This window comes from Chiloscyllium punctatum, chromosome 49 (assembly GCF_047496795.1).
Source record: "Chiloscyllium punctatum isolate Juve2018m chromosome 49, sChiPun1.3, whole genome shotgun sequence".
NCBI classification, from domain to species: Eukaryota; Metazoa; Chordata; class Chondrichthyes; order Orectolobiformes; family Hemiscylliidae; genus Chiloscyllium; species Chiloscyllium punctatum.
In genome coordinates this window covers 39,695,639-39,716,175 of record NC_092787.1, presented here as the reverse complement: position 1 = coordinate 39,716,175, position 20,537 = coordinate 39,695,639, and the positions used below count along the sequence as shown (strand labels likewise).

Below are 20,537 nucleotides of genomic sequence, written 5' to 3'. Positions count from 1 at the left end.
GGGGGTGAAAGAGAGAGTAGGGGGGGGTGAAGAAGAGAGTAGGGGGGGTGAAAGAGAGAGGAGTGGGGGGGGTGAAGAGAGAGTGGGGGGGGTGAAAGAGAGAGAGGGGGGGTGAAAGAGAGAGTGGGGGGGGTGAAAGAGAGTGAGGGGGTGGTGAAAGAGAGAGGAGGGGGGTGTGAAAGAGAGAGGAGGGGGGGGTGAAAGAGAGAGGAGGAGGGGTGAAGAGAGAGGGGGGGTGGTGAAAGGGGGGTGGTGAAAGAGAGTGGGGTTAAAGAGAGAGGAGGGGGGGGTGAAGAGAGAGGAGGAGGGGGGGTGAAAGAGAGCAGGAGGGGGTGTGAAAGAGAGAGGGGGGGGTGAAAGAGAGAGAGGAGGGGGGGGTGAAAGAGAGAGGAGGGGGGGTGAAAGAGAGAGAGGTGGGGGGGTGAAAGAGAGAGGTGTGGTGAAAGAGGAGAGGTGGGGGGGTGAAAGAGAGAGAGGTGGGGGGGTGAAAGAGAGAGAGGTGGGGGGGGTGAAAGAGAGAGAGGTGGGGGGGTGAAGAGAGAGGGGGGGTGAAGAGAGAGGGGGGGGTGAAAGAGGGGGGGGGTTAAGAGAGAGGGGAGGGTGAAAGAGAGAGGGGGGGTGGTGAAAGAGAGTGGGGTTAAAGAGAGAGGAGGGGGGGGTGAAAGAGAGAGGGGGGGTGAAAGAGAGGAGGGGGGGGTGAAAGAGAGAGGAGGGGGGGTGAAGAGAGAGGAGGGGGGGTGAAGAGAGAGGAGGAGGGGGTGTGAAGAGAGAGGAGGGGTGTGAAAGAGAGAGGAGGAGGGGGGCGTGAAAGAGAGAGGAGGGGGGGGTGAAAGAGAGAGGAGGGGGTGTGAAAGAGAGAGGAGGAGGGGGTGAAAGAGAGGGGGGTGGTGAAAGAGAGAGGGGAGGGTGAAGAGAGAGGGGGGTGTGAGGGGGGGGTGAAAGAGAGAGTGTGGGGGGTGAAAGAGAGAGTAGGGGGTGGGGTGAAAGAGAGAGGGGAGGGTGAAAGGGTGAGGGGGGGGGTGAAAGAGAGAGTAGGGGGGGGTGAAAGAGAGAGGAGGGGTGTGAAAGAGAGAGGAGGAGGGGGGTGTGAAAGAGAGAGGAGGAGGGGGGCGTGAAAGAGAGAGGAGGGGGGCGTGAAAGAGAGAGGGGGGGGGTGAATGAGAGAGGAGGAGGGGTGAAAGAGAGAGGGGGGGTGGTGGAAAGAGAGAGGGGAGGGGTGAAAGAGAGAGGGGGGTGGTGAGGGGGGGGTGAAAGAGAGGTGGGGGGGGGGTGAAAGAGAGAGTAGGGGGGGGTGAAAGAGAGAGGGGGGTGAAAGAGAGAGGGGAGGGGTGAAAGAGAGAGGGGGGGGTGGTGAGGGGGGGTGAAAGAGAGAGTAGGGGGGGTGAAAGAGAGAGTGGGGGGGGTGAAAGAGAGAGTAGGGGGGGGTGAAAGAGAGAGTAGGGGGGGTGAAAGAGAGAGTAGGGGGGGGTGAAGAGAGAGAGTAGGGGGGTGAAAGAGAGAGTAGGGGGGGGTGAAAGAGAGAGTGGGGGGGTGAAAGAGAGAGGGGGTGGGGGTGAAAGAGGGGGGGGTGGTGAAAGAGAGAGGGGGGGTGAAAGAGAGAGGTGGGGGGGTGAAAGAGAGAGGAGGGGGGGGGTGAAGAGAGAGGAGGGGGGGGTGAAAGAGAGAGGAGGGGGGGTGAAAGAGAGAGAGGTGGGGGGGGTGAAAGAGAGAGGGGGGGGGTGAAAGAGAGGGGGGGGGGTGAAAGAGAGAGGGGGGGTGAAAGAGAGAGAGGGGGGGTGAAAGAGAGAGGGGGGTGAAAGAGAGAGAGGGGGGGGTGAAAGAGAGAGGGGGGTGAAAGAGAGAGAGGTGGGGGGGTGAAAGAGAGAGGAGGGGGGGTGAAAGAGAGGGGGGGTGGTGAAAGGGGGGGGTGGTGAAAGAGAGTGGGGTTAAGAGAGAGGAGGGGGGGGTGAAAGAGAGAGGAGGAGGGGGGGTGAAAGAGAGGAGGAGGGGGGCGTGAAAGAGAGAGAGGGGGCGTGAAAGAGAGAGGGGGGTGTGAAGAGAGAGGAGGGGGGGTGAATGAGAGGAGAGGAGGGGGGGGGTGAATGAGAGGAGAGGAGGGGGGGGTGAATGAGAGGAGAGGAGGGGGGGGTGAATGAGAGAGGAGAGGAGGGGGGGGTGAATGAGAGAGGAGGAGGGGGGGTGAAAGAGAGAGGGGGGGTGAAAGAGAGAGGAGGGGGGGTGAAAGAGAGAGGAGGGGGGTGAAAGAGAGAGGAGGGGGGTGAAAGAGAGAGGAGGAGGGGGGGTGAAAGAGAGAGGGGGGGTGAAAGAGAGAGGAGGAGGGGGGCGTGAAAGAGAGAGGGGGGGTGAAAGAGAGCAGGAGGGGGTGTGAAGAGAGAGGAGGAGGGTGAAAGAGGGAGGAGGGGGGGGTGTGAAGGAGAGGAGGAGGGTGAAGAGGGAGGAGGAGGGGGGTGTGAAAGAGAGAGGGGGGGGTGAAGAGAGAGGAGGAGGGGGGCGTGAAAGAGAGAGGGGGGGGTGGTGAGGGGGGGGGTGAAAGAGAGAGTAGGGGGGGTGAAAGAGGGAGTGGGGGGGTGAAAGAGAGAGTAGGGGGGGTGGAAAGAGAGAGTAGGGGGGGTGAAAGAGAGTAGGGGGGGGTGAAAGAGAGTAGGGGGGGTGAAAGAGAGTAGGGGGGGTGAAAGAGAGAGGGGGGGTGGTGAAAGAGAGAGGGGGGGTGAAAGAGAGAGAGGTGGGGGGGTGGTGAAAGAGAGAGGGGGGGGGGGTGAAAGAGAGAGGAGGGGGGGTGAAAGAGAGAGAGGTGGGGGGGTTGAAAGAGAGAGGGGGGTGAAAGAGAGAGAGGTGGGGGGGTGAAAGAGAGAGGGGGGGGGAGGGGGGGGGGGTGAAAGAGAGGAGGAGGGGGGTGAAAGAGAGGGGGGGGTGGTGAAAGGGGGTGGTGGTGAAGAGAGTGGGGTTAAAGAGAGAGGAGGGGGGGTGAAAGAGAGAGGAGGAGGGGGGGGTGAAGAGAGGAGGAGGGGGGCGTGAAGAGGAGGAGGGGGGGTGAGGAGAGGGGGGGGGAATGAGAGGAGGGGGGGGGGTGAATGAGAGGAGAGGAGGGGGGGGTGAATGAGAGGAGAGGAGGGGGGGGTGAATGAGAGGAGAGGAGGGGGGGGTGAATGAGAGGGAGAGGAGGGGGGGGTGAATGTGAGGAGAGGAGGGGGGGGTGATGGGAGGAGGAGGGGGGGTGAAAGAGAGAGGGGGGGTGAAAGAGAGAGTGGGGGGGGTGAAAGAGAGAGTGGGGGGGGTGAAAGAGAGAGGGGGGCTAGGGGGGGTGAAGAGAGAGTGGGGGGGGTGAGAGAGTGGGGGGGTGAGGGGGGTGGGGGTGAAAGAGAGAGTGGGGGTTGGGGGGGAGGTGAAAGAGAATGGGGGTGGGGGGGTGAAAGAGAGAGGGGGGGGTGAGAGAGTGGGGGTGGGGGGGGGTGAGAGAGTGGGGGAGGTGAAAGAGAGGGGGGGTAGGGGTGAAGAGAGAGTGGGGGTTGGGGGGGGGGGAGGTGAAAGAGAGAGTGGGGGTTGGGGGGGAGGTGAAGAGAGAGTGGGGGTTGGGGGGGGAGGTGAAAGAGAGAGTGGGGGTTGGGGGGAGGTGAAAGAGAGAGTGGGGGTGGGGGGGGTGAAAGAGAGAGTGGGGGTGGGGGGGGGTGAAAGAGAGAGTGGGGGTTGGGGGGGAGGTGAAAGAGAGGTGGGGGTTGGGGGGGAGGTGAAGAGAGAGTGGGGGTTGGGGGGGAGGTGAAAGAGAGAGTGGGGGTGGGGGGGGGGTGAAAGAGAGAGTGGGGGTGGGGGTGGGGGAAAGAGAGAGTGGGGGTGGGGGTGGGGGAAAGAGAGAGTGGGGGGGTGGGGGGGAGAGAGAGTGGGGGGGTGGGGGGGAGAGAGAGTGGGGGGGTGGGGGAGAGAGAGTGGGGGGGGTGGGGGAGAGAGAGAGAGTGGGGGGGGTGGGGGGAGAGAGAGAGTGGGGGGCGTGGGGGAGAGAGAGAGTGGGGGGGTGGGGGGAGAGAGAGTAGTCGGGGGGGGGAAGAGAGTAGTGGGGGGGAAGAGAGTAGTGGGGGGGTGAAAGAGTGGGGGTGGGGGGGGGGTGAAAAGCAAGAGGGGGTGGGGGGGGTGAAAGAGTGAGTGGAGGGGGGTGTGGGAAGAGAGAGTGGGGTTGGGGGGGTGAAAGAGAGAGTGGGTGTGGGGGGAAAGAGAGAGTGGGGGGGGTGGGGGAAAGAGAGTTGGGGGTGGGGGCGGTGAAAGAGAGAGTGGGGGTGGGGGGGGGTGAAAGAGAGAGTGGAGGGGGGGTGGGGGAAAGAGAGAGTGGGGGGGTGGGGGGGGTGAAGAGGGCAGAGGGGGGGGAAGAGGGGGGTGAGGGAGGGAAGAGAGGGGAGGGGGGGAAGAGAGGGGGGAAGGGGGAAGAGAGTGGAGTGGGGGGGGGAAGAGGAGGGGAGTGGGGGGGAAAGAGAGGGGGGAGGGGGGGGAAGAGAGGGGGGGGGGAAGAGAGGGGGGAGGGGGGGGGAAGAGAGGGGGGGGGGAAGAGAGGGGGGAGGGGGGGGGGAAGAGAGGGGGGAGGTGGGGGAGAAAGAGAGAGGGGAAAGGGGGGAGGGGGGAAAGGGGGTTGGGGGAGAAGGGGAGGGGGGGAAAGAGGGGTGAAAGAGAGGGGGGGGAGGGGGGGGAGAAAGGGAGGGGGGGATAGAGAGGGGGAGAGAAAGGGGAGGGGGAGGGGGGGAAGAGGGGGGAGGAAAGGGAGGGGGAGGGGGGGAAAGAGGGGGGAGGAAAGAGAGGGGGGAGAGGAGGGGGAGGGTGGGGTAAGAGAGCGAGAGAGGGGGGAAAGAGGGGGAGGGGGAAGAGAGGGAGGAGGGGGGAAGAGGGGGAGGGGGGAAAGAGAGGGAGGAGGGGGGAAGAGGGGGTAAGAGAGGGGGGGAGGGGGGGGAACAGAGGGGGGGAGGGTGGGGAAGAGAGGGGGAGAAGGGGAAGAGAGTGGGGATGGGAGGGGGAGGGGGGAAAGAGAGGGAGGGGGGAGAGGGAGGGAGGAAAAGAATGGAAGGGGGGACAGAATAGGGGAGGGGAGAGAATGGAAGGGGGGGACAGAATAGGGGAGGGGAGAGAATGGAAAGGGGGACAGAATAGGGGAGGGGGACAGAATGGAAGGGGGGACAGAATAGGGGAGGGGAGAGAATGGAAAGGGGGACAGAATAGGGGAGGGGAGAGAATGGAAAGGGGGACAGAATAGGGGAGGGGAGAGAATGGAAGGGGGGACAGAATAGGGGAGGGGAGAGAATGGAAGGGGGGACAGAATAGGGGAGGGGAGAGAATGGAAGGGGGGACAGAATAGGGGAGGGGAGAGAATGGAAGGGGGGACAGAATAGAATAGGGGAGGGGAGAGAATGGAAGGGGGGACAGAATAGGGGGAGGGGGAAGAGATGGAAGGGGGGACAGAATAGGGGAGGGGAGAGAATGGAAGGGGGGAGAATGGAGAATGGAGGAGGGGAGGGGGGGAGAATGGAGGAGGGGAGAATGGAGGAGGGGAGGGGGGAGAATGGAGGAGGGGAGGGGGGAGAATGGAGGAGGGGAGGGGGGAGAATGGAGAATGGAGGAGGGGAGGGGGGAGAATGGAGAATGGAGGAGGGGAGGGGGGAGAATGGAGAATGGAGGAGGGGAGGGGGGGAGAATGGAGAATGGAGGAGGGGGAGGGGGGGAGAATGGAGAATGAGAGGAGGGGAGGGGGGAGAATGGAGGAGGGGAGGGGGGAGAATGGAGAATGGAGGAGGGGAGGGGGGAGAATGGAGGAGGGGGGAGGGGGGGAGAATGGAGGAGGGGAGGGGGGAGAATGGAGAATGGAGGAGGGGAGGGGGGAGAATGGAGAATGGAGGAGGGGAGGGGGGAGAATGGAGAATGGAGGAGGGGAGGGGGGAGAATGGAGAATGGAGGAGGGGAGGGGGGGAGAATGGAGGAGGGGAGGGGGGAGAATGGAGGAGGGGAGGGGGGGAGAATGGAGAATGGAGGAGGGGAGGGGGGAGAATGGAGAATGGAGGAGGGGAGGGGGGAGAATGGAGGAGGGGAGGGGGGAGAATGGAGGAGGGGAGGGGGGAGAATGGAGAATGGAGGAGGGGAGGGGGGAGAATGGGAGGAGGGGAGGGGGGAGAATGGAGAATGGAGGGGGGAGGGGGGAGAATGGAGAATGGAGGGGGGGGAGAATGGAGAATGGAGGAGGGGAGGATGGAGAATGGAGGAGGGGAGGTGGGGGAGGATGGAGGAGGGCGAGGGGGGAGAATGGAGGAGGGGAGGGGGGAGAATGGAGAATGGAGGAGGGGAGGGGGGAGAATGGAGAATGGAGGGGGGGAGAATGGAGGAGGGGAGGGGGGAGAATGGAGGAGGGGAGGGGGGGAGAATGGAGAATGGAGGAGGGGAGGGGGGAGAATGGAGAATGGAGGAGGGGAGGGGGGAGAATGGAGAATGGAGGGGGAGAGGGGAGAATGGAGAATGGAGGAGGGGAGGGGGGGAGAATGGAGAATGGAGGAGGGGAGGGGGGGAGAATGGAGGAGGGGAGGGGGGAGAATGGAGGAGGGGAGGGGGGAGAATGGAGAATGGAGGAGGGGAGGGGGGGAGAATGGAGAATGGAGGAGGGGGAGAATGGAGAATGGAGGAGGGGGAGAATGGAGAATGGAGGAGGGGAGGGGGGAGAATGGAGAATGGAGGGGGGAGAATGGAGAATGGCGGAGGGGAGGGTGGAGAATGGAGGAGGGGAGGGTGGAGAATGGAGGAGGGGAGGGTGGAGAATGGAGGAGGGGAGGGTGGAGAATTGGAGGAGGGGAGGGTGGAGAATGGAGAATGGAGGAGGGGAGGGTGGAGAATGGAGAATGGAGGAGGGGAGGGGGGAGAATGGAGAATGGAGGAGGGGAGGGGGGAGAATGGAGGAGGGGAGGGGGAGAATGGAGAATGGAGGAGGGGAGGGGAGAATGGAGAATGGAGGAGGGGAGAATGGAGAATGGAGGAGGGGGGGGGAGAATGGAGAATGGAGGAGGGGAGGGTGGAGAATGGAGGAGGGGAGGGTGGAGAATGGAGGAGGGGAGGGTGGAGAATGGAGGAGGGGAGGGTGGAGAATGGAGGAGGGGAGGGGGGAGAATGGAGGAGGGGAGGGGGGAGAATGGAGGAGGGGAGGGGGGAGATGGAGGAGGGGAGGGGGGAGAATGGAGGAGGGGAGGGGGGAGAATGGAGAATGGAGGAGGGGAGGGGGGAGAATGGAGGAGGGGAGGGTGGAGAATGGAGGAGGGGAGGGGGGAGATGGAGGAGGGGAGGGGGGAGAATGGAGGAGGGGAGGGGGGAGAATGGAGAATGGAGGAGGGGAGGGGGGGAGAATGGAGAATGGAGGAGGGGAGGGGGAGAATGGAGGAGGGGAGGGGGAGAATGGAGGAGGGGAGGGGGAGAATGGAGAATGGAGGAGGGGAGGGTGGAGAATGGAGGAGGGGAGGGTGGAGAATGGAGGAGGGGAGGGTGGCAGAATGGAGGAGGGGGAGGGTGGAGAATGGAGGAGGGGAGGGGGGGAGAATGGAGGAGGGGAGGGGGGAGAATGGAGAATGGAGGAGGGGAGGGGGGAGAATGGAGAATGGAGGAGGGGAGGGGGAGAATTGGAGGAGGGGAGGGGGAGAATGGAGGAGGGGAGGGGGAGAATGGAGAATGGAGGAGGGGAGGGGGGAGAATGGAGGAGGGGAGGGGGAGAATGGAGATGGTGGAGGGGAGGGGGAGAATGGAGGAGGGGAGGGGGAGAATGGAGGAGGGGAGGGGGAGAATGGAGAATGGAGGAGGGGAGGGGGAGAATGGAGAATGGAGGAGGGGAGGGGGAGAATGGAGAATGGAGGAGGGGAGGGGGGAGAATGGAGAATGGAGGAGGGGAGGGGGGGAGAATGGAGGGAGGGGGAGGGGGGGAGAATGGGAATGGAGGAGGGGAGGGGGGGAGAATGGAGAATGGAGGAGGGGAGGGGGGAGAATGGAGAATGGAGGGGGGGAGAATGGAGAATGGAGGAGGGGAGGGGGGAGAATGGAGGAGGGGGAGGGTGGGAGAATGGAGGAGGGGAGGGGGGAGAATGGAGATGGAGGAGGGGAGGGGGGAGAATGGAGGAGGGGAGGGGGGAGAATTGGAGAATGGAGGAGGGGAGGGGGGAGAATGGAGGAGGGGAGGGGGGAGGATGGAGATTGGAGGAGGGGAGGATGGAGAATGGAGGAGGGGAGGGTGGAGAATGGAGGTGGGGAGGGTGGAGATGGAGGAGGGGAGGGTGGAGAATGGAGGAGGGGAGGGGGGTGAGAATGGAGAATGGAGGAGGGGAGGGGGAGAATGGAGAATGGAGGAGGGGAGGGGGAGAATGGAGAATGGAGGAGGGGAGGGGAGAATGGAGGAGGGGAGGGGAGAATGGAGGAGGGGAGGGTGGAGAATGGAGGTGGGGAGGGTGGAGAATGGAGGAGGGGAGGGTGGAGAATGGAGGAGGGGAGGGTTGGTGAATGGAGGTGGGGGAGGGGGAGAATGGAGAATGGAGGAGGGGTGGGGGGAGATGGAGAATGGAGGAGGGGAGGGGGGAGATGGAGAATGGAGGAGGGGAGGGGGAGAAATGGGGTGGGTGGGTGGGGGGTGTTGGTGGAGGGGAGGGGGAGAATGGAGGAGGGGAGTGGGAGAATGGAGGAGGGGAGGGGGAGAATGGAGATGGGGAGGGGAGGGGGAGATGGAGAATGGAGGAGGGGAGGGGGGAGAATGGAGAATGGAGGAGGGGAGGGGGAGATGGTGAATGGAGGAGGGGAGGGGGAGAATGGAGAATGGAGGAGGGGAGGGGGGAGAATGGAGAATGGAGGAGGGGAGGGGGGAGAATGGAGGAGGGGAGGGGGGAGAATGGAGAATTGGAGGAGGGGAGGGGGGAGAATGGAGGAGGGAGGGGGGAGAATGGAGGTGGGGAGGGGGGAGAATGGAGGAGGGGAGGGGGGAGGATGGAGAATGGAGGAGGGGAGGGATGGAGAATGGAGGTGGGGAGGGTGGAGAATGGAGGAGGGGAGGGTGGAGAATGGAGGAGGGGAGGGGGGAGAATGGAGGAGGGGAGGGGGGAGAATGGAGAATGGAGGAGGGGAGGGGGAGAATGGAGAATGGAGGAGGGGAGGGGGAGAATGGAGAATGGAGGAGGGGAGGGGGAGGGAATGGAGAATGGTGGGAGGGGAGGGGGGAGAATGGAGAATGGAGGAGGGGGGGGGGAGAATGGAGAATGGAGGAGGGGAGGGGAGAATGGAGGAGGGGAGGGTGGAGAATGGAGGAGGGGAGGGTGGAGAATGGAGGAGGGGAGGGTGGAGAATGGAGGAGGGGAGGGGGGAGAATGGAGAATGGAGGAGGGGAGGGGGGAGAATGGAGAATGGAGGAGGGGAGGGGGAGAATGGAGGAGGGGAGGGGGAGAATGGAGGAGGGGAGGGGGAGAATGGAGGAGGGGAGGGGGAGAATGGAGAATGGAGGAGGGGAGGGGGGAGAATGGAGAATGGAGGAGGGGAGGGGGAGAATGGAGAATGGAGGAGGGGAGGGGGAGAATGGAGAATGGAGGAGGGGAGGGGGAGAATGGAGAATGGAGGAGGGGAGGGGGGAGAATGGAGAATGGAGGAGGGGAGGGGGGAGAATGGAGAATGGAGGAGGGGAGGGGGAGAATGGAGGAGGGGAGGGGGAGAATGGAGGAGGGGAGTGGGGAGAATGGAGAATGGAGGAGGGGAGGGGGGGAGAATGGAGAATGGAGGAGGGGAGGGGGGGAGAATGGAGGAGGGGGGGGGAGAATGGAGAATGGAGGAGGGGGGGAGAATGGAGAATGGAGGAGGGAGGGGGAGAAATGGAGGAGGGAGAGGGGGGAGAATGGAGGAGGGGAGGGGGGAGAATGGAGAAGGGGAGGGGGAGAATGGAGAATGGGGGAGGGGAGGGGGGAGAATGGAGGAGGGGAGAGAATGGAGGAGAGGAGAGAATGGTGGAGGGGAGGGGACAGATTGGAGGAAGGGGGTGCAGAATAGGGGAGGGGAGAGAATGGAGGAGAGGGGAGAATGGAGGAGGGGGAGAGAGAATGGAGGAGGAGGGGAAAGAATGGAGGAGGAGGGGGGGAGAGAATGGAGGAGGGAAGAATGAATTGAGGAGGGGAGAGAGAAAATGGAGTAGTGGGGGAGAATGGAGGAGGGGGCAGAGAAGATGGAGGAGGGGAGAGAAAATGGTGGAGGGGAGGGGAGAGAATGGAGGAGGAGAGGGGGGAGAGAATGGAGGGGGTGGGAGGGAGGAGAGAATGGAGGGGGTGGGAGGGAGGAGAGAATGGAGGGGGGAGAGGGAAGGGGGGAGGGAATGGAGGGGAGAGGGTGGGGGGGTAAGGGGGAGGGGAGAGGGTGGGGGGAAGGGAGGAGAGGGAGCTGGAGAGGGTGGAGGGAAGATGGGGAAGGAAGAGAGTGGGGGGATGTAGGAGGAGGGGAGAGGGTAGGGGGAAGAGGGGGAGGGAGGGGCAGCGAATGAGGGGGAAGGATCCAAGGGGTGAAGGGGGTAGGTGAGGAGGGAGCAAAGGGGTGTGAAGGAGAAAATGGGTGTGGGTCAGTGGAGGGGGAGAGGGAATGGAAAAGGGAGGGGGAGAGTGGGTTTGAGGGAAGTTGGGAGGGGGGGGTAGTGAGGGAAGGGGTTAGGATGAATGAGGAATGAACTCCACAAAATGATAAATTAATAATTCCCCAGGTAGGAGCTATCACATACTACAATTGTGACTGTAATTAAAAAGTGAATGTTTATTTATACAAAATTTCTCCCAAGCTCCAAGAACGTGACGTTGCATAAGTGGTGACACCTTGCCCCTTACTTTACACTCTCTGGCTGCCTTTGCCTTTCACCAAAGGCCTAGCCCAAACTGTTATTGTTGTTATCTAGTCACTGTCAAATTTCCACACCACCCTCCTCCTCTTTGTCCCCCCGATGCTCCTTCTGCTCCTTTGATATGATTACCATCAAACTGCTGAGCACCAAGTGTTACCTAATTGTGTAAATGGCTCCCACTCCTTGACTCCTTTCATTAGCTATATTGTACACCACTGCTCCAAAACCTACTCTCAGTTCCCTTTGTTCTTGCCATCGTCATCGTCAACATCCCTTTCCTCTCCAAAGTTGTACATGTCGTTGCTTTTCAAATCAGTCCCCATCTTTCCCAACCCTATTTTTGAACCCCCTCTTGTCATGTATTGACCCGTGCAAAAGCGCCTGATCAGAATCACAAGTGACAGCCTTTCTGACCACGATATTCATCCCCACAGCTCCACAACCACTACCTCTGTTCATCATTGGATACAATTACCTAACTCTTTACCCACGTGGTCAGTAAATGCTGGCCCAGTCAATGATGCCCATATCTGGTGAATGAATGAATAAATCTGGAAGTTCCTCATCATAGAATCACAATGTTCATCGATTCTCAGTTCTCTGCCCTGCAATGTTTTCTCTTCAGATCATTCTTCAACTCTGTTTTGAAAATTGTGATTGACCCTACTTCTGCTGAGCTTGCAGACAGAGCATTCCACATTCCAGGTACTCAACTGAGCCGACCTCCACCATACTCCAGGCAGTGATTTCCAGATCCTAACTGAATTGACCCTGCCTCCAACCTATTCTCACACAGTGCATTCTGAATCCTAACCATTTGCTGTATTAAAAAGCTGTTCTTTGTGTCAAGATTTTTTTTATTAAACTGATCATCTAGTTCTTTATCTTTTCACAAATGAGAACAGTTCCTCCCTATCTACTCTGTCCAGACCCCACGTTATTCTTGTCCCCTGTTCTCCATTTGTTGAAGCAGACTCAATTGGTTTCATTTTTACTAGTCTAACTGCAGAAAGTCTGCAGATTTCTCATCCATTCCTGTTCCGTAACCTCTGATGTGTTCAAATAATTTATCCTTGCACGCCCCCCGCCCCCCCATCTATTTCTGAATGCCGTGGTGCTTCTTGGCAATGTCATCTGAACACAAAGCCAGGTTCCATATGTATTCTGACAAAGTGACAACCTCACCGCACCTCTCTTGATTGCTCCTCTGCTTCAGTTTCTTTGATTCCTGCTATAAGCACTATGCTTTTGTTCGCCACATTTACTTCTCTGGCCACCATCTCAGGCTGAACCAGACTGCGACCTCAGTGCTACATCTGAACACGGGTGAGCTTCGGGCCACTTATCCTCTCCACCACCACCATTTGATAAAATGTCACAAAAAAGGTTATTTCAAAAATAGAAGGCTCACAGAATCCGGGGTAATGTAGTCGCATGGATTAATGATTGGTTCACACACGACAGAGAGTCAGAATTAATTTTTTTTAGATCAAAAAGATCTGTGGGATGAGGTTCCCATGGATCAGTTCTAGAGCCTCCTTAATTACTACATGTAAACTTGTAGGAGGGGGTAGACTGTAATGTATGCATATTTGCTGATGTTACGAAAATAGGTGAGCAGATAAAGAATCTGCAAGAGACTGAGATAGGTTGAGTGAGTGGGCAGAAACTTGGCAGATGAAGTTTAAGGTAGGAAAGTGAGAAGTCATGAACTTTGGTAGGAAGAATCAGACAGCAGACTATAAATAAGGAAAGACTCCAAAAGTGTGCATCACAAAGGATTAAGGGGGTTCTTGTGCATGAAACACAAAGGCAGAGGCAGCAAGTAATTAAGCAGGCAAATGGAATTTAGGCCTCTATTGCACAGTGGTTTGGAAACTAAAAATTGGGAAGTCTTGTTACAATGTACAGTATTGGTGAGGGTACATTTGGAGTAATGTGTACAGGGCCCATGTTTAAGGGTTTGTTGGTATTGGAGACAGTTCAAAAGCAATTTCATTAAGCTGACTCCTGGGATGAAAGGCTTGACTTGTTGAGAACAGCTGCACAGGTTATGCCTTTATCCATAAACGTTTAGAAAAATCAGTGGTGGATCTTATATAAATATATAAGATTATGAAGGGGTTTGACAAGGTAGATGTAGAGAAGATATTTCCATTATTGAGGGGGATCTCATGCTAAACGGGCACACTTATCTAACACTTTGAGGTGTGATGGAATTTCTTCTTTGAGGGTAGTGAATGTCTGGTATTCTCTACCCAGAGAGTTGTGGAAGCTAGGTCACTGAAGGTATTTGGAGAAAATGTGGATAGATTTTTGAAATATCAGGGAGTTAAGCTATATGAGAAGAGGAGTTGAGGCCTGGGGCAAATTAGTCATGATCTTGTTGAGTGGTGGGGCAAACTTGAGGGGCCGAATGGACCTATTTCTGTTTCTTCTTTTCTCCTCACAGAGGATGCCTACTTCCATCTTCACAATATCAGTGGTTCCAAACCTGTCTCAGCCTATCTGTCAATGAAACCCTCAATCATGCGTTTGTCACTCGGTTTCTTACCTATATTCACTTCAATAGACTCCCACTTGTGCCCTATGCCCTGTGTAAACGTGATGTCAAATTCTTTTTCTATGCCGAAACCTGCATTAAGTTCTGCTCACTCATGTCATGTTTCTTCCAGAGTGGCTGTTTGCATTTCCCGATCTGACCGTGTGTATCTTTTATATTACTGATTCCTCCACCACTAATTATCTATTACTTTTTTTTAGTGTTTCCTGAGATGGGACCACTTTTAGGTTAGACTCTGAAGTTGACAGTGCAGATCTATGGAAGGTAACTCATTGACTTGTATCATTCTACTGTATATCGGTGTTATGAAGTTGTAGACATGTACTGTACCTTTAAGGGAGCTGAAATGTCTGGCTGGCACAGAGTATGCTGATATATTTTAAAATGTAACATTTGGTTGAAGCAAATAGCTGGAGCTGTGTTGCCATGGAACAAAAACAAATCCAATCAGTTTAAATTATGCCCCAGATACCAAAATCCAATCAAATTTGGATTTTACTGTTTTGGATGGCATCAAACCAAATGAAATGATCTGATGTTTTTAGGTATAAAATCGGATACTTTGAACACCCTAGTTACAGGGCGAACGGCAAAGAGCAACCAACAAGCAACAACTGCCAGCAGAATAGCTCTCTGAAAGGTACCTGTCCATAAGAAGTTAGTGCAGCAGAACACCGAAACCGACCTAGAGAAATCTACAGAGAAAGTTCGGCATCCAAAGATGATAACTGGGTTTGAAATTGATTTTGCCATAAATTTAACAGGAAATTTATCGGACCAGCAATATAGAGTGATGGTGGGGCATGGGTGGTGTTATAGGGTAGAAATAGGTTTAAGAGAAAGGTGTTCTAAATAGTTGTTGTTTAATGTTCTCTTTTGGACTTAATAAATAAAATTGTAAATTTTTTTTCTTTAAATAATGTTATTTAGAATAGTTCTTTGCCACTTGAAATTTAATAGATTGTGGCACCAGGTGAGCTTTTCCGTGTGGCTGGTTTAAATTAGCAGAGGGGTTTACCCCCTGTCATAACAATCTGTCACTCAATAATTTACATAATGCGGCATATTGTTGAGATTTTGATATAGTGCAGTAGGAATCTAACTCATCTTTGTTATGTATTTCTTACAAGCAGGGTTTTTTTTTGTTGACCAAGCTGTTTTTCAGGAACACTTTAGGAATGCTAAATAAAGGTCAGTGGTACGATTTACAAAAGTAAAACAAGTATATCTGATGGCACCTCAGGAATATGCACGTTCCAGCCTAACCTACCATACTTTAAATCTTTCATTGTAGATGGTTGATCGGAAGCTGCTGGTGTTGTTTGGTAGTCAGTCTGGCACAGCACAGGATGTGGCTGAGCGGATCGGGAGGGAAGGAGTACGGCGACACTTCAAATGCAGCGTGGTGCCGTTGGATAGTTATACAATTGTGAGTATTGCCGGTTATGGAGCTAGATCAGGTCAACATTCTCCCCGTACACTGTCTCTTCCAAAATGCTACTGTACTGCGGGCACTACCAACAAATGGTGCCGCAGCATACCTGAGAGATGCTTTCAAGAAGAAGTGTAGCTCATGTTGCACAAAGATGATTTCAAGGTTACTTCTCCAGTTTTTAGGATGGCCTGTAGATTGAAATAAAGAGAGAAGAACTGTTGCATCATTGGTGCATTTTTAAAAACTTAACCTATTTTTCTAATCAACATGTTCAGGGATGTTATTACACGCCTCTGGAACAGGTAGGACTTGAACCTGGGCCACCTGGTCCAAGGATAGGGACACTACACTGCACCACAAGACGGATCCTACATGGTTCATTCAATGACCTCAGGACATTCCTAGATACTTTACAGCCAGTTGAGTCCTTGTCACGTGTGGCCAGTTTTATAATGGAGGAAACACAGCAGTTGGTCTGTGCACAAATACCGCTGAAATAATAGACTTAAAAGATAGTTGCTGGATTCTGGTGTGTGCAAATGGGTATAGGAAGAGTGCTGTGTGGGAGGGTTTCAACTAGTTCGGTGGGTAGACGGTCACAGTAACACCTACTGCCAACTGAAAAGGGCTCAGGAATAGTTACACAAGTGTACAATTGGCATGCATTGGATTTGTGCCTTGAAACGTTTTTAAATTGGCTTAAGCTCTAAAGATAATACATAATAGACTTCACAGCCCTGATTTCAGAGAAGCTTCAACTGAGCAGCGAGTATGTGTCTTCTTCATTTACTGAATTGTCAGAAGCTGGTTTTACAGAGGAACAGTTAACAAGGACTATTCGGCTTGATACAGGAACAGGCAATGGATTAGACTCAAAACTGGTTAACTTGAACTTTATTGTTCTTTATTTGTACGTCAGACCAACATATTAGTTTTAATGTAGCCAGCTGATACTCTTGACACTGACAAAGATTTTTGTATTTGCTCACATGCAGGTAATGCTCTTTGTATTATGACACAATTAAATGCTGATGAAATATTAGATAGGGAAATTAAGATGCAGAGAATACTGAAGAGTTGTAAATGTTACATCCTTTCTTCACAAAGCGTAAAGATAAGTACAGCAGTTGAGGCCAGTCATTTTAACTACAGTGATAGGGAAACTTTTAGAAATGATAATCTTGGACAAAATTAACAATGAAATGGGCAAATCTAGGTTAATTAAGGAAAGTCAGTGCAGAATTGTTAAGGGTAAATTATGTTTGACTGACTTAAGTGTGTTGTTTTCTTTAGGTAACCTAGAAGACATTTGATAAGATGGTGTGGAACAAATTTGTGAGCAAAGTTAGAGCTCACAGAAGAAAAGGCTTAGTAGCAATAGGGATACAAAATTGGCTGAAACACAGGATACGAAACAGTTAAGTGGTGAATGGTTGTCTTATAGATTGGAGCAAGGATAGATTTTTGCGAGGAAACAATGTTCGGAGTCCAACTCTTCCTGGTATAAATTAGTGATCTAAACCTTGGTCTACTTTTTGGATGTCACAAAATTTGGGAACTATGGTGAACTCTGAGGAAAATAGTTTTAAACTTCAGAAAGCGTAGACAGTTTGGAGAAATAGCAGGTTAAATTTAGTTCAGCGAAATGTGAAGTGATTCATTTTGGTAGAATGAGTAGAGATAATGTAAGTTAAAGGTTACAATTCTGAAAAACTCAGATGGATCTGAGGTAAGTCTTTGTAGGTAGCAAGACAGGTAGACAGGATGACTTTCTGAAGTAATTACTTCAGGAATAGGAGAGATCAGATCTGGGGGATATATGGAGGATGATCAATAAGATTGAGGGCAAGCGGAGGTTGTCATGTAGGATTTTAATGCAGTGGTAATAGAGAACTGGCTCAAAGGGGAAGATTGGGAAATTAATATTTCTGAGTAAAAAGTATTCAAAAAGAGAACAAAGAAATATCAACAAAAATATACTAACACTGAAGAGACTCAGTAAAGTTGAGGGGTCGTTGACAGAGGCTATCGGGCCACAAAATATTTTTTTCCCAAGGTTTCTTGAGCCTTTCTGCAGGACAACCTTTACTTCTCAGGGCCTCCTTTTTCAGCCTCATTAACTCCTTTATTACAGGAAGCAGTCACATGATAACATTACTTTCTGTACCTATCTTGACACATGAAGGATCTGGGATCACACAGAAGCCAGATTTAGAAAAAATCATAAATATTCTCAAAGAAAATCAACCGCCCTTTAAGTGTAATAGTACAACATTCAAGGAAACAAAAGGGTAACTAGGGAGAAAATAGGGCCCCTCAAAGATCAGCCTTTGTGTGGAACCGCAGAAATGGGGGAGATACTAAATGAATATTTTGCACCAGTATTTACTGTGGAAAAGGATATGGATTATATAGAATGTAGGGAAATAGATGGTGACACCTTGCAAAAATGTCCAAATTACAGAAGAGGAAGTGCTAGATATCTTTAAACGTATAACGGTGGATAAATCCCCAGGACCTGATCAGGTGTACCCTAGAACTCTGTGGGAAGCTAGAGAAGTGATTGCTGGGCTTATTGCTGAGATATTTGTATCATCGATAGTCACAGGTGAGGTGCCGGAAGACTGGAGGTTGGCTAATGTGATGCCACTGTTTAAGAAGGGCGGTAAGGACAAGCCAGGGAACTATAGACCGGTGAGCCTGACGTCGGAGGAGGGAATCCTGAGGGACAGGATGTACATGTATTTGGAAAGGCAAGGACTGATTAGAGATAGTCAACATGGCTTTGTGCATGGGAAATCATGTCGCACAAACTTGATTGAGTTTTTTGAGGAAGTAACAAAGAGGATTGATGAGGGCAGAGCGGTAGATGTGATCTATATGGACTTCAGTAAGGTGTTCGACAAGGTTCCCCATGGGAGACTGATTAGCAAGGTTAGATCTCATGGAATACAGGGAGAACTAGCCATTTGGATACAGAACTGGCACAAAGGCAAAAGACAGAGGGTGGTGGTGGAGAATTGTTTTTCAGACTGGAGGCCTGTGACCAGTGGAGTGCCACAAGGATCAGTGCTGTGTCCTCTACTTTTTGTCATTTACATAAATGATTTGGATTTGAGCATAAGAGGTACAGTTAGTAAGTTTGCAGATGACACCAAAATTGGAGGTGTTGTGGACAGCGAAGAGGGTTACCTCTGTTTACAACAGGATCTGGACCAGATGTTCCATTGGGCTGAGAAGCGGCAGATGGCGTTTAATTTAGATAAATGCGAGGTGCTGCATTTTGGGAAGGCAAATCTTAGCAGGACGTATACACTTAATGGTAAGGTCCTAGGGAGTGTTGCTGAACAAAGAGACCTTGGAGTGCAGGTTCATAGCTCCTTGAAAGTGGAATTGCAGGTAGATAGGATAGTGAAGAAGGCGCTTGGTATGCTTTCGTTTATTGGTCAGAGTATTGAGTACAGGAGTTGGGAGCTGAAAATATGGTGCTGGAAAAGCGCAGCAGGTCAGGCAGCATCCAAGGAACAGGAGAATCGACGTTTCAGGCATCAGCCCTTCAGGAATGAGGAAAATGTGTCCAGCAGGCTAAGATAAAAGGTAGGGAGGAGGGACTTGGGGGAGGGGTGTTGGGAATGTGATAGGTGGAGGGAGGTCAAGGTGAGGGTGATAGGCCAGAGTGGGGTGGGGGCGGAGAGGTCAGGAAGAAGATTGCAGGTTAGGAAGGCGGTGCTGAGTTCGAGAGATTTGACTGAGACAAGGTGGGGGGAGGGGAAATGAGGAAACTGGAGAAATCTGAGTTCATCCCTTGTGGTTGGAGGGTTCCCAGGCGGAAGATGAGGCGCTCTTCCTCCAACTGTCGTGTTGCCACGGTCTGGCGATGGAGGAGTCCAACGACCTGCATGTCCTTGGTGGAGTGGGAGGGGGAGTTGAAGTGTTGAGCCACAGGGTGGTTGGGTTGGTTGGTCCGGGTGTCCCAGAGGTGTTCTCTGAAACGTTCCGCAAGTAGGCGGCCTGTCTCCCCAATATAGAGGAGGCCACATCGGGTGCAGCAGATGCAATAGATGATGTGTGTGGAGGTGCAGGTGAATTTGTGGCGGATATGGAAGTGTCCCTTGGGGCCTTGGAGGGAGGTAAGGGGGGAGGTGTGGGCGCAAGTTTTGCATTTCTTGCGGTTGCAGGGGAAGGTGCCGGGAGTGGAGGTTGGGTTGGTGGGGGGTGTGGACCTGACGAGGGAGTCACGGAGGGAGTGGTCTTTTCGGAACGCTGATAGGGGGGGGGGAGGGAAATATGTCCCTGGTGGTGGGGTCCATTTGGAGGTGGCGGAAATGACGGCGGATGATACGCTGGACATGGAGGTTGGTGGGGTGGTAGGTGAGGATCAGTGGGGTTCTGTCCTGGTGGTGGTTGGAGGGGCGGGGCTCAAAGGCAGAGGAGCGGGAAGTGGAAGGGATGCGGTGGAGGGCATCGTCGACCACGTCTGGGGGGAAATTGCGGTCCTTGAAGAAGGAGGCCATCTGGGTGGTGCGGTTTTGGAACTGGTCCTCCTGGGAGCAGATGTGGCAGAGACGAAGGAATTGGGAATATGGGATGGCATTCGCTACAGGAATTGGGAGGTCATGTTGCGGCTGTAGAGGATATTGGTTAGGCCACTGTTGGAATATTGCATGCAGTTCTGGTTTCCTTCCTATCTGAAAGATGTTGTGAAACTTGAAAGGGTTCAGAAAAGATTTACAAGAATGTTGCCAGGATTGGAGGATTTGAGCTATAGGGAGAGGCTGAACAGTCTGGGGCTGTTTTCCCTGGAGCATCAGAGGGTGAGGGGTGACCTTATAGAGGTTTATAAAATCATGATGGACATATATAGGATAAATAGACAACGTCTTTTCCCTGGGGTTGGGGAGTCCAGAACTAGAGGGCATAGGTTTAGGGTGAGAGGGGAAAATATAAAAGAGACCTAAGGGGCAACTTTTCACGCAGAGGGTGGTACGTGTATGGAATGAGCTGCCAGAGGAAGTGGTGGAGGCTGGTACAATTGCAACATTTAAGAGGAATTTGGATGGGTATATGAATAGGAAGGGTTTGGAGGGATATGGGCTGGGTGCTGGCACGTGTGACTAGATTGGGTTGGGATATCTGGTCGGCATGGACAGGTTGGACCGAAGGGTCTGTTTCCATGCTGTACATCTCTAATGCTTTCATGGAGTCATAATGTCCTAGAGACCACAGAAATAGCCTTCAGGTTGATGGTTGATAGCCTCAAGGTTGGCATTCATTCATACCTTCCTGCTTTCCAGTCAGCTGGGTATTTATTTTTTGTACCGGTTTAAACTGTTCTGTCTTTAATGCAGCTTCCCCCTCTCTCCCACCCATCCCTTACAGCCTCCCTGTTACTCCCACCCATTCTGTTTCCAGCTTCACCAACCCCCAACCATTTCCTGTAGCTTCCCCTCTTTCCCATTGCTCCCTGCAGATTCTCTTCTCTCTTTTTGATCCCCCGCAGACTCTTTCTTCTCTCACTCTCTCTCTCTCACTCTCTCTCTCTCACTCTCTCTCTCTCACTCTCTCTCTCTCACTCTCTCTCTCTCACTCTCTCTCTCTCTCACTCTCTCTCTCACTCTCTCCCTTTTCCTCCCACCCATGCCCTTGGTAGCCTCCCTCTCCTGGACTCCATTTGTTTAGAATTAAGAAACCAA

The 20,537-nt window shown here is 53.9% G+C and overlaps 1 protein-coding gene across 3 annotated transcripts in view; it reads left to right on the top strand.

Annotated features, from left to right (window-relative positions):
• Positions 1-20,537, top strand: part of ndor1 (NADPH dependent diflavin oxidoreductase 1) — a 77,617-nt gene that overhangs the window by 10,313 nt on the left and 46,767 nt on the right. Inside the window, exons 1-4 of one of the 3 annotated variants that reach the window (XM_072566289.1) lie at positions 10,693-10,711; positions 13,610-13,673; positions 14,543-14,600; positions 14,704-14,838. In XM_072566289.1, the coding sequence (XP_072422390.1) occupies positions 14,704-14,838 (135 nt within the window). In that variant the 5' untranslated portion in view covers positions 10,693-10,711; positions 13,610-13,673; positions 14,543-14,600. Of the gene's footprint in view, positions 1-10,692; positions 10,712-13,609; positions 13,674-14,539; positions 14,601-14,703; positions 14,839-20,537 lie in introns of those variants that run through there. The other 2 variants (XM_072566288.1, XM_072566290.1) reach the window with 2 other exon arrangements.